Source organism: Pteronotus mesoamericanus, unplaced genomic scaffold, assembly GCF_021234165.1.
Source record: "Pteronotus mesoamericanus isolate MK-2021 breed Mesoamerican mustached bat unplaced genomic scaffold, CSHL_Meso_final contig_347, whole genome shotgun sequence".
NCBI classification, from domain to species: Eukaryota; Metazoa; Chordata; class Mammalia; order Chiroptera; family Mormoopidae; genus Pteronotus; species Pteronotus mesoamericanus.
Genome location: NW_026555137.1, coordinates 2214254 through 2225833, shown reverse-complemented (window position 1 = coordinate 2225833; position 11580 = coordinate 2214254). Strand labels below are relative to the sequence as shown.

The window sequence follows — 11580 nt, the reverse complement described above, 5'->3', positions numbered from 1 at the left end:
ATACCTGTTATGCATAGTAAATATGTTCAAATCTGCATTATTATGTACACAGGGTTAAATTTAAATTTCCATAAGGAGTGTAGTTGATATGTATTCGAGAATGAAGCATCACTGACTTATTTATCCATTCCAAAATTCGTTATTTATTACTAAGAGTCACAGTGCTGTGCATAAAAGTACAAGATGGCTCTGGAGATACCCATGAACATGACACGTTCCCTCCTGTCTTCCTTATGATCTGTTGGGAAAACTGCAAAAAAAAAAAAAATTGTTACATACCCATAAAAAGCCAAAATTGAGCAAATAATTGTGGGAGACTAAAGGACAGTTGTCTAGAAGGAAACCAGACGGACAATGAAAATGTCTGAAATGCTGAATAGTAAACGCTGAATGCTGAAAGGGCTGGGTGAGGGGGAGGCGTTCAGGGCGCCTTTGCAAGTGGTGCTGCAGCGGGCGGGGACTTGCTCGCTTTGCCCCCCGCCCGGCCTGTCAGCCCTGGGTGTGCACACAGGCAGGTCCCGGGGCAGGCCCTGAGTGGCCGACGGACAGCCTGCACTTGCAAAGATTAGTTTGGGACGGAAACCATGGGGACAGACAGGTCTTAGGACTTCTTGGGGCAAAAAAAAAGAAAGAAAGAAAGGCTTCTTGTCCAGGAGTTTCCTGACAAGGCTGTCTCTTCAGCTGGATAGGGCTGAGATGGAGCACAGCCCTCTTGCACCAATGAGCAAAGAGCCTGCCTGGAAAGGGAGTTTGCACGGGGGAGGCAGAGCTGCAAATTGGAGACTGAGCCCTGGCCCTTTCAGGAGCCCCCAGTCAAGTCAAACTGCAGGGTTAAGTGAGCAAATTCCTCTTATTGTAACCGGATTAAGCTGCGTGGTCCTGTCTTGCAACCTAGAGGGGCCTGCCTACCAGGACTATTTAAAAACGAATATACATGGAACCCAGGGAAGTGACTCTCTGTGAACACCTCTCCTCCTCCCACTTCCAAAATAACAAGCATGTTCAACATAAATATCTCAAAGGATGGGAAGAATTATACAGTATACCCAGTATCATGTCACACACAGCAACGTGGCCCCAAACCACTTCCTAGAGCTCATCTGGATGTAAATGTGTTGTCAACAGCGTGAGGACTTCATTTGCCATTCTAAGGCGGAACAATGTGCCCTGACCTTCATACAGTTCTGTCTCCTGGGAACAGGGAGAGCCTGAGAGCCTGAATACACACAGGGTAGAACAAGGGAAGGGTCCAGTCTATGGGAGCTTTTTGAAACAAGAGACACAGTGAATGAAAGCTAATTGTGAAATGATACCTTCTCCAAAGTCTGATGATAAAATTAAAGGGGATAATCTCTTCAATGTACAAATGATGCTATAATTATCAAATGTTTGGAAATTATCTGTACTAACATACTTGAACAGCATTCCAGCTTTGATCATGTTTTGAAGATAGGTATCTATAATAATGCACACATAGGTACCATGTGAGTAGAAAACAGATTTCCCGGCCTAAAGGCCTAAAGGCCTTAACGAAAGAGGATGATTTTTAGCCCTGGGATGGAGGATACAGGGGAAGGTTCTGGGTAATTCAGCGATCTGCCCTACCAAGTGATCCGAAAAGTATTTTTACATCTTTTAATTACAGTTTTTAAATTTAAAAATAATTACAGATTCACAGGAAGTTGCAAAGATGGTACAGAGAGGTAGCTGCACTTAGTTTCCCCTGGAAGTTACACCTTACATAATTATGGCACAACATCCACACCAGGGACTCACACGGGAACAAGGTGTGTGTGTTCCACATCTGATCGCACGTGATCAGAATACAGCGCTATTCTGTTACACAAAGATTTCCCTTGCTCGACTCCTTTACATTCACACCCAGCCCTCACCTACCAATATGTTTCTCATAAAAGTACTCCTCCTAGATAACATGACTTTATTTTCTATGTGAACCTGGTCTAGTCTGTTGCACTTCTGTAAAACGCTGTCCCCACCCTTTCCATTAATTTCACCATCTTTTAACAGGTTCTCATCCTCATTAAAAAACAGTGTACCCAACCTGAACTTCCAGACTTCCTTCCACTATTTGAGAGTTTGGTTTGGCAACAGCCTCCCCGCCCCCCGTTTAGAGTAAACTCCCTTTTCTAATGGCAGCTTCTTGCTTTGGTGGATCCCCAGTTTGGCCCCGCCTTTCCGTCGCTTCCCCTGGGGCCCCTCCTTAACCTTCCAGGTCCCCAACTCTCAGATCACCGAGCCGTCTCTGGATCCTGATAACGTGACTTGCCAACACAAAGGAAACAGATTTGCAAAACAGGGTTCCAATTTATTAAGCCACTCCGAGATTTAAAATGGACCTATGGGATTGTTTCCATCAGGACCTTCTACTAAGAAACTGCAACTGTGAGGGAGGGCCGCACAGCACACGCAGACGCCCCGAGAGCGGAGGTGCTGTCAGGAATCCACCCTTGTAAACCCCTGACATGTTCGTTTCATTCTAACACCCAGGCTTGTGCTCATTTCTTCAGATTCGATCTGCGAAGGTGTCAGGATAGCTTTCCTCTTCAGGACAGAAACCGCCCCTCTTCCTAGTGTTTGTCCTCTGCGTCCTCATTTCAGGCAGGCCCAGCCTCCACGTGGTCCCTGCTCCTGTCACCTTCGCATCCTCGGTCCTTTCTGGACACCAGCAAACCTCGGCTAGTCTCATCACTGACGGTTGTGGCGACTATGCCGAATGTGCATTTCCCATCTCAGGAAAAAAAAACCCCCGCAAGACTGAGAATTTAGGCCCCGAGGCGGGAAACGCGCGTTCTCGCACCCTCCGCTGCCCACCAGGTCGGTCCGGCTTCCTCGGGCGGCCGGCGGGGCGGGGGCGGGGCCTGCGGAGGTGAAGGCGGGGCCAGGACTCAGCGGGGGCGGGGCTGCTCGGCCTGCGGCGGCCATGACAGCCAAGCAGGTCCCAGCGCTGGTGGCTGCGGCGCTCGGGGGATGGCGTCCCGCCGCCCGGCCGCCACGGCCCTTCTGGGTTGTAGCAGGGTTCCACCAGTGCCCCAGCGTCACCCTCTGCTTCTCTTCGGAAAGAGATCGCGGCGGCGCCGGGCCCCGCTCCCCGGACAGGCCCGCAGGAGCGGAGAAGCTCCCGGCGAGCCGAGAGTTAACGACAGCTGAGCGACAGATTGTGGAACTGCACGCGGCCGCCTGCGCGGTGAGGCCCCGCCCCCTGCCCCGCCCCGCTGCTGGTGCGCCTGCGCGGAAAGGCGCCTCCGCCAAGCCCCGCTCTGTTCCCCACCCTGCGGTCCCCGAAGCCCGTGCGCCTGCGCGATGAGACTTGTCCTTGCTGGCCCTCGGGACCGTGGGATCTATGGGCCTGCGCGTCCCGGACTGATTGAGGGGTGGTGGAACCCCGCGTGACCTGGCCTCTGGCTCCTGACAGCACGCATGCTGCCCACTCCATTTCGCTTGAAAACTGGCCCCAGTTTTTGATTCCACGCTTAGCGTTAACGTTTGTCTGTCCTGAGTGTGAGTGTGACTCGTTTCTTATCAGTGCACGAGCTAAATTCCGGCCGCATGGGACCCGTGTGTGTGTCAGTGCGTATCTGTTATGTGTGGTGTGTACCTGTATGTGTGTCTTGGTGTTTGAGTTTGTGTATTTGTGTTGGAAGACCGGGTGGGAAGGAATTGATGGAGGGAGTAGAGGAGCTGAGAAGTCCCAGGAAAAAATATGTTGTGTGTTTATCTGCACGACCAGTTAAATATCCTACCGTCCAATGACTTTAATAATGAAAAATGGACCATAAGCCTATTTTTAATTTATTTTCATTTTTGCTACCATCCTTTCGTCCCTTCCCTCCACTCTCAGGAGCGCAACTTCAAAGGGGACTATTGCTGGGCGTTCGCATTCTTCCTGGACAGCCCTGAGCTGTGTTTTCTTCCGTTCGGGGGATTTGACAATTAATTGCTTGTCAGCACCAATCTCAAAAGCTTAGCATCTTCCCTCACGCTTTCTGACACCTCGGACTACGTGAGTTTAAAGGTAGCATGTTTATATACTTTTCTTTTTTCCGAATTTCAAGAGAGCAAGTGAGTCCTGTAATAACCTATTTAATACACGACGGGCGGCCAGTGCTTGACAGGGCTGGTGTTACCCGGCCCGGCTGGAGCCGAAAGAGTGGGAAGCAGCTGTGGGAGGCGGCAGGCCCCGAGCATCCTGCCTGCCTTTTCAGGTGTTGAAACTCCAGCGTGGAGTCGTCAGGGCGCGGCTGTTGGCTTTGGATTGTTCTTCCTTTGACTCTTTTTTACACGAATGTGTAACTTCTTCTCCTGCTCCACATAGAAGTATAGGAAAAGCAACCCAGTCGCAAGCTGGTTGCTCTTCTCCTTCCGCAAGCCAAAGCCCCTCCCTCCAGTGGTCCTTCCTACACAGGTGATCCAGGCCCGTCGCTCTCTTCCCTTCCTCCCCGGCTGACAGCCTCACTGAGCCTCTCGTTACTATTGAGGCTTTTGTTTCATCTCTGCTGTCCCTGTACCTGAGGCTCACCCACTGCAGGTGAATTAAGTTTGGGTGTGCAGCCAGCAAGCTCCAGGTTTCTCAGTACATGCAGAAAGCCGGCAAGCCAGGAGCAATCTGTCAGGTGGCCAGGTGGCCAGGTAATGGCCTCAGAAGACCCAGAAGATACAAAACATGAAAAGGAGGCTGCTAACAGAGTCTCCCATGTTTTTTGTTTGTTTATCTGTTTTTCTTCTAAGTCTTCAAACGCGGGCTTTGTAAATAAAGTGAGGTCTCGAAAGTCGGTCATTCTCAAGTAGTGCTTTCTGCCTCTGTTTTCCTGTCACCTGCTCCTGAGGTCCCAGCGGATTTGGGAGGCCTGGCCTCGGGACTTGCTTGCTGGGTTCCTGCTGCCCTAGCCTGGCTTTCCTGGGATGCTTTAGAAGAGACAAAGACTTGAACTCTATTTGTCCTTCTGTTCCACACTTTGTTCATGGAGCACGTTGGTTAAAAACTCAACTGGAATAAAATATTCAGCCGTGGGAAGACACTCAGGAGAAGGATGGGTAGCAAACCCAGAAATGTAAGTCAGATGCCTATTTGAATGAGAAGACTGTTACGAGTGGTGCAGAGTTACACGTGGTAAAAGCATCCTGTGAAAAGAACAGGAGAAGGTGCCTCTACAGGGAAAACCTCGAGGCCAGAGAACATCACCCACACAGTCGGAATCCAAAGAAGAGGTTGAGTGCTGTGCTTTCCCTTCGCACCACACGCCTGGGTCGCTTTGGAAAACCATGTCCGAACGTAGGCAGAGTGCACTTCCTCAGCGTCTGGAGCGCTGGGGTCAAACTCGTGAAAGCAGTGTGTGTTAACACGGTGAAACAATATTTTATTTTTTGCTTAAAAACAGAACTAACAACACTCTTAAAAAAAAAAAGAAAATAGTGTAAAATATTCAATGCGGTACCACATCACGGAGGTAAAGAAAAGTGTTTAATAATGGCAAAGGTAATACTTTTGTATGGACTGTTGGTTTCCATTAGCGCCTTTTCTGTGCATTTAAATCATTTTCCCCATATTTTAAGCACTGAAATTGCAAGTGCGACTTCTGAGCGAAAGTTCATTTTCAGCCTCTTAAGCTCTTCAAGTCATCGAAATCACCTGTTATTAAACTTGTTACCAGGAACTAAATGAAAAATACCGGAGCAGTGGCCGCTTCGTTACTGGGCATAGAGGCCTTCTTGTTTTCCCCTCTACTTCTCCTTTTGCCCAAACTCTGTATTTCCCTTCCTGCCGCCTAAAGTTGGATTGTGCATAATATTGGAATGCACGTGGTCTTTCATGGCGAGGGGCTGCTAAAGTTGCCTGGAAGATGTTTCGTATTGGATAAAGAAAATTTGGCAGAATTTTGTGGGTAGAACTTCAGCTGGGGAGGTAGACAGATGCCGAGATGAGTGAACTGTCGTATTTCATGCCCTCCAGGCCGGCCAGCTGAGCTACGTGGATCCAGCCACCGGCTACCTGGTGCTGACACGGCTCGCCCACGCACAGAGGGGCCGGTGTTGTGGCTCCGCCTGCAGACATGTAAGTCGCGGGTTCTCATCCGACACTGGGCGTTTGCTGGGCATCTGTGACTTCATAAATGCCTGTTGTTTGAAAAACAGGTCAAATAAACAAGCTAAATAGACCTGGAGTGCACTTTCATAAGCTCCTTTAGCCAAGAACAATGAAGTCCTTAGGACCAACACAGGACCTTTCAAATTAGTGGGATGTGGTAACATTGCCTGGTGACCACAGGTCCTTGAAATGCCATGATTTGAAATCTGTGGGAGCTCCTTCCTACAAGGAAACTTGTCATGGGTTTCACACAAGTTGTGTTCAATAGGTAAATACAAAAAGGTCCGGGAAGGGGAGCTAGAATATTGCAAACTGGATCCCAGAAAGCATTTTTTCTTCATTATTAACTGAATGAATAGAAACTTGGCCAGCATTGAGAGGCGGGTTTCCTTTAAATGATAATGAATTTATTCCTTTTTCTACCCTCCCTCCCTTCCTTCCTCCCTCCTTTCCTTCACTTTCTCTTCCTCCTACTCTTTTCCTTCTTCCTTCTTCCCTCTTCCTTCTCTCTCTCTTCTCTCTCATCCTCTCTGCTCTGTCTTTAACCGTGGCACCAGCTGCCCACGCTGTCCATTTCGTAAAATGTCTATTTCTGTTATTGAGATGTGCACCGGTTCAGATGAACTAACTCCTCCTTCCCTGTTTTGAGCAAAAAATAAATGGGAATGGATTCTCTGCTATAACTTTTCAAAAGTCGGGTAAATTGTTACAGAGGTAAGATTGTGAACAGATAACCACCTCTGTCTTCAGATCACTTTGCTGTATGTGTTAGAGCAAGAGGTTATGACTTCCTTTAACTGACCCACTTTATCATTAAGGAGACACGGCGGCCGTGCATTAACTGTGGCCAAGATTTAAAAGCCAAACCTGCACTTTTATGTGTGTTCCTACCTGCGCCGATTTCTGTTTCTAGTGAGGTGCCTAAGAGTTTTGACTAAACTGGGGACTTGAGGATTTTCCAAGAGTGAGTTATTGACAGTAAAATCTGAAAGTTAGAAGGACGCTTTTAGAAAGTGCGTCTTGGACCCTACTTAGGAGTATTCCTCCAAGCGCCCATGGTTCTCCTCTTAGTCCGCAGGACGTGATAGAGCAGACGACCTTTATGACATGGCCGGCAGTCCCTTTTTTTCACCACGAGGAGCATTGTACTTTTTCAAGAGGATCGCGGAGGAATTCAGTAACTATTTGTTTTCTTTCCCCTGCAGTGTCCGTACGGTCAAGTCAATGTTAAAGATCCGGCTAAAAAGAAGCACTTCAATTCCCATTTTTACGTTTGACAAGAATTTCATCTCTGTTCTCCTTAATTAAACCTTATTTTAAAAACCAGCACCGTAACCCAGAATCGTTCCTGTTCCGACTGTGAGCACCAGGTTAACTGTAAGTGTAGTTATTAAAAGGGCATCAATAAAATGAAAAAAGCCAGCAAATGGTGTGTTTCGAAAGTGGTCCAGTGATAGTTATTTTTCTTTTCTTTTTCTTTTTTTCTTTCCGCCTCCCTCATTATCAGACACATATGTTGAAGAAAGAAAATAATGACTGTCCCATTAAATAAATAGCAGCAATCGGGTGACATTGGTACCTCTTGAATTTTCTTGTAGCCTCCGTACCCCCTACTGTTCTCTCCCCGGGGTCAGCAACCCAGCGGAGGCGACTGGCAGGCGGCAGGGATTGAGGACATGCGCCATTTTATTTATATCCCCAGCTTTGAGGAGGCTGACACAATGCTGTGCTGCTCAGCGCCGGAGTGGCCGGGAAGTGCCATTCTGCGACAAGGAACACGCTCATCTCCCATCTGTTCTCAGTGAAAACCAAATCACTCGCACTTGGGGGCCAGGCCACTTAAGATGCCTTGATTAAACCACTCTTCCTTCTCTCCCCCACATTTCCCTCTATTTCCCAGGCGAACCTCTCTTTACACCCATTCCAGCCTCCATTGTCACAGCCCTGGGCACAGTCTCCAGCCTGGGTCAGGGCTCATGGGACTGTTCTTTGGGGACCACCCTTCGCACACCCGCCCTGTGTCCTGCTGAGGACCCGGCCCGAGAAGCCTGTTCTGGCCGCGGAAGGCGGGGCGCGTGCACCGTGGGTCCTCAGCCTGTGCCCCCAGCGGAATCCGAAAGGTTCCGAAATCCAGGCTTCTGTCTGACCCTAGACGCGCCTTACAGACCTTAAGGAACCAAAAGGGTGTTGTGCCTTCTCTCCTGCTCAACTCAAAAAAGGAAAGCCCTTCTAAACTGTAAAATAAGTGAAAAGAAGCCCCGTAAGGTTTTAATAGTCCCACCAATTGCGACCTCTGCGGTTCATTTGATGTCAAATGTTACACTGCTTCCCAGACTTGGCCCCGGTGCCTGCTGGTGCTGTCCCCGCGGGCCCTGTGAGGTCTCTGTGGCCCAGAGCCGCCCTCGGGGGAAGGGCCCTCGAGGGAAGGGCCGGCTGCGCCCAGGAGGCAGTCAGCATGGTGACCCGGGAGGCCGCAGCTCTCCTTCCGGGAAGGGTGGTGGGCGCCTGGGAGCCCATCTCCTTTCCTTCTCGGGTCAGGGAGCAGCGCTGTTCAGGGTGGGGTGGCGGCCGCTTCCTCCTCCTCCTCCGGAGAGGGCGAAGAGAAAAAAGCAGAGGCCACAAAGCCCATCTTCCTGGAGACCTGAGAAAGAGGGAAGGCCTTTCCTTTTGAAAAGCAGGGCCCTACCTAAGAAAGGGTGTTTTGAGGGAGCCCCGTGGCAGATGGAAATGACTTGGGGGACTCCGCCCTCCTAGTGGGCTCTTTCCCAGCGCGTTTCCTGCGGGCAGCGGGGGCGGGGCGGCGAGCCCAAGGAGCAGGGGGTCCGGATGTCCGCCACCCAGGGCCCTGCTGTGCGGGTGGGGCGCGGGGGTGGGGCGGCCTCGCTGGTCCCCCGCTCTGCAGCCGGAGACCCGCGGAGCACTGCCGGTCTCCGCGGTGCCGGGGAGACGCTTGGGAACCACACGTCGGGGGCGGCGCGGGCGGGGGCTCCCACAGTAAACACGATATGGCCACATAAATGGGCCTCGCCGCAAGAGGGTAAGCTATACTGTATTCACACATTGTAAAGTAAACATGCAGGGTCCTGATTGGGTGTGTGTGTTCAGACACATGCGGATGCCCAGAGACAGACTTCCCGGCCTCAGCCGGCTCTGGGGCTGCTGCACTGCCCAGGGTTCTGGAGGCTCGGACCGCCAGGCGCCGTAAATCAAGCGGGATCGATGTCTAGACGGTTTCTAACACCGAAAAACCAAAAGGAAACGAGGGGATCTTGCTGTGGGGCTTATGGGGCGGGAGTGGGGATAGGTTCCTGCCGCCTGGCTGTTCCCTCCACCCCCCACCCTCCCACCCCCGCCCCGGGAAGGGCGCTGCCCTCTCTGGGTCTCCCAGCAGGTGGAATACACGCACGCACCTCGCCCCTCAGGCCAGGCTTTTAAAAAGCAACCCTCCCCGACCCGCGGTGAAACTGTGGGCTCCCAAACCCTGTGGATCTGGAGCATGAGGGGCCCGGAGAAGAGAGGTGAGATGCCTCCTGGGCCCCGCACGGGTCTTTGTCCCACCGCAGCCCCGCTGATCCGGAGGCGCTTGCAAGGTCTGCGCCGCCCGCGCCGTGCGCCGCCCGGCACCCGCCGCGCGGCCGTTAGCCTCCCGAGGAAGCCCGGCGGCGGCTCAACCCCAGGCCAGCGGCGGCTCGCGCGGAGCCTTCCTGGGAGCACTCGGAGGCCGCGTTGTCCCTGGCCAGCCCAGAAGCCCCCCTGAACCACGCGCCCCCCACCAATCCATGCCAGCACCAGCCATGTCCCCTTCTCTACATTGGAGCACAGGCTAGACTGTGGGCACTGGACACCTGCCCGTGGTGAGGGACTTAAAACTCGGTGCGATATTTTCACTTCTGGGAACAGTTGAAAGGTACTTCTGCCCAAACTATGTCCCTACGCTCAGGAAAAAAAGAAAGGCATATTTAAGTATGCGGGGGGCTGGGGGGGCGGTGGCAGCGCCCCAAGCGCCTCTGTGGGCAGCCTGATTTCTAGAAAGGGCTGTGGAAGGACCCGGCGCTCTTCAGTCAGGGATTGGGTGGCCCCTGGGACGCACAGCCCACCCAGGCCCCCGGGACGCCCCATCTGCGCCCGTGCGCCCCGCGCTGGGGAGACCCGCGTCCCCACTAACGGTTTCAAGGTTAAGCTCACGACCCCAAACCGCCAGACTCGCCCGGAATCCTGGCTCCAGGGGGGATTGGGAGATTCCGGACGACTTCGTCTTCCCACTCGCAATTTGTATTCTAAAGTGTGCGCGGTCCAGTGCGCGCGCGCGCATGTGTGTAGAACGTATGTATTTACCAAATACTTAAAATGGTGTGTCGCCCGAGAGAGGATAGAGAGCGCTGCTTTGGACAGGGATGAGTAAGAGCACCTAAGCTTTTCGGGTGGGTGTCGCCGTCCACCCATCCGTCCCAGGGCCTCGCCAGCGACCATAGCAACTGAACCTCGGGGGCTTTTCCGCTCCGCGGCTGCGAGAACGGACCGAGATGCGGGGGCGGGGTGTGTTTTCCAGGACGAAGAGAGCTAAGGAGGCAGGGGTGGGAAGGGAAGGTCGGGGTGAGGGGACCTTAGAGATGAACTAGCGGACTCGTTAGCTGGGGAGACTGGCTGGTAAAGCCAAGTGTTCTGGTCGGATCATCCTAGAGACACGCTCTGTCCGGGGAACCCCAAGCTACGTTTCGGATTGGGGGCGGGAAGAGGAAGCCAGAGGGCTTGGCTTCGCGGCTCCTGCCGTATCCCTTGCCACCTCTGAAATGTAGAGAGGAGCTGGCGGGCCGGCAAAGAGGTGGGTCCACCCCTGCGCAGCCCCACTAGCCCCGCATCCCGTGTTGTTAACGCACGCGGCTCATAGGCGCGCGGGCGCCCCCAGCTCGCCGCGCGCCCGGGACGGACGCACCGCGGAGGAGCCGCTGTAGGGACACCGAGGAGGGGCGGGCAGGGAAGGTGGCATCGTCACCCGGACCGCATCCTGAAGCGGCCAGTCTCGCCGCTCACACCCCCTGCCCCAGCGGCGCGGGAACCTCCCAGTGACCCCGCGCTCCGTCTCCCGCTGCGACGGGCGCGCTGGGTTGGGGAGTGGGCAAATCCTTGGCCAGAGGCCCGGGTTCTGCGACCGCTGCCCCGCGGCCTGACTGCGTCCCGGGCTGCTGGGGCGACGCAGACCCTCGGGGACCTGAGACCAGGTAACAGGAGCCCGTCCGTCCAGGGTCTGTAAGTCTGTCTACGCCCACCCCCCACAGGCCCATCTCCACGGTTTGAGTCGGTTCCCCCCTCCCAAAGTTAGGAGCCATCTTCACCTCCCTGCCTCTGGCCTGCGGGCAGACCCCACAACAACGCCCCGATGAGCGCAAAACGCACCCTCAGGTGCAGGGTTTCTGCGCCCCTCCCGGAGCGCGGAGAGCGAAGAAGGACTAGAGGGGCGGGGGCGGGGGGCGGTGTGT

At 53.3% G+C, this 11580-nt stretch overlaps 1 protein-coding gene across 1 annotated transcript; it reads left to right on the top strand.

Annotated features, from left to right (window-relative positions):
• The first annotated feature begins 2926 nt into the window (after nucleotides 1-2926).
• On the top strand, nucleotides 2927-7520 carry CUNH1orf53 (chromosome unknown C1orf53 homolog). Its single transcript, XM_054576443.1, has 3 exons — nucleotides 2927-3205; nucleotides 5969-6070; nucleotides 7309-7520. The coding sequence occupies exons 1-3, from the start codon at nucleotides 2942-2944 to the stop codon at nucleotides 7378-7380; spliced, it is 438 nt and encodes a 145-aa protein (XP_054432418.1). The 5' UTR covers nucleotides 2927-2941; the 3' UTR covers nucleotides 7381-7520.
• Nucleotides 7521-11580: the final 4060 nt, after the last annotated feature.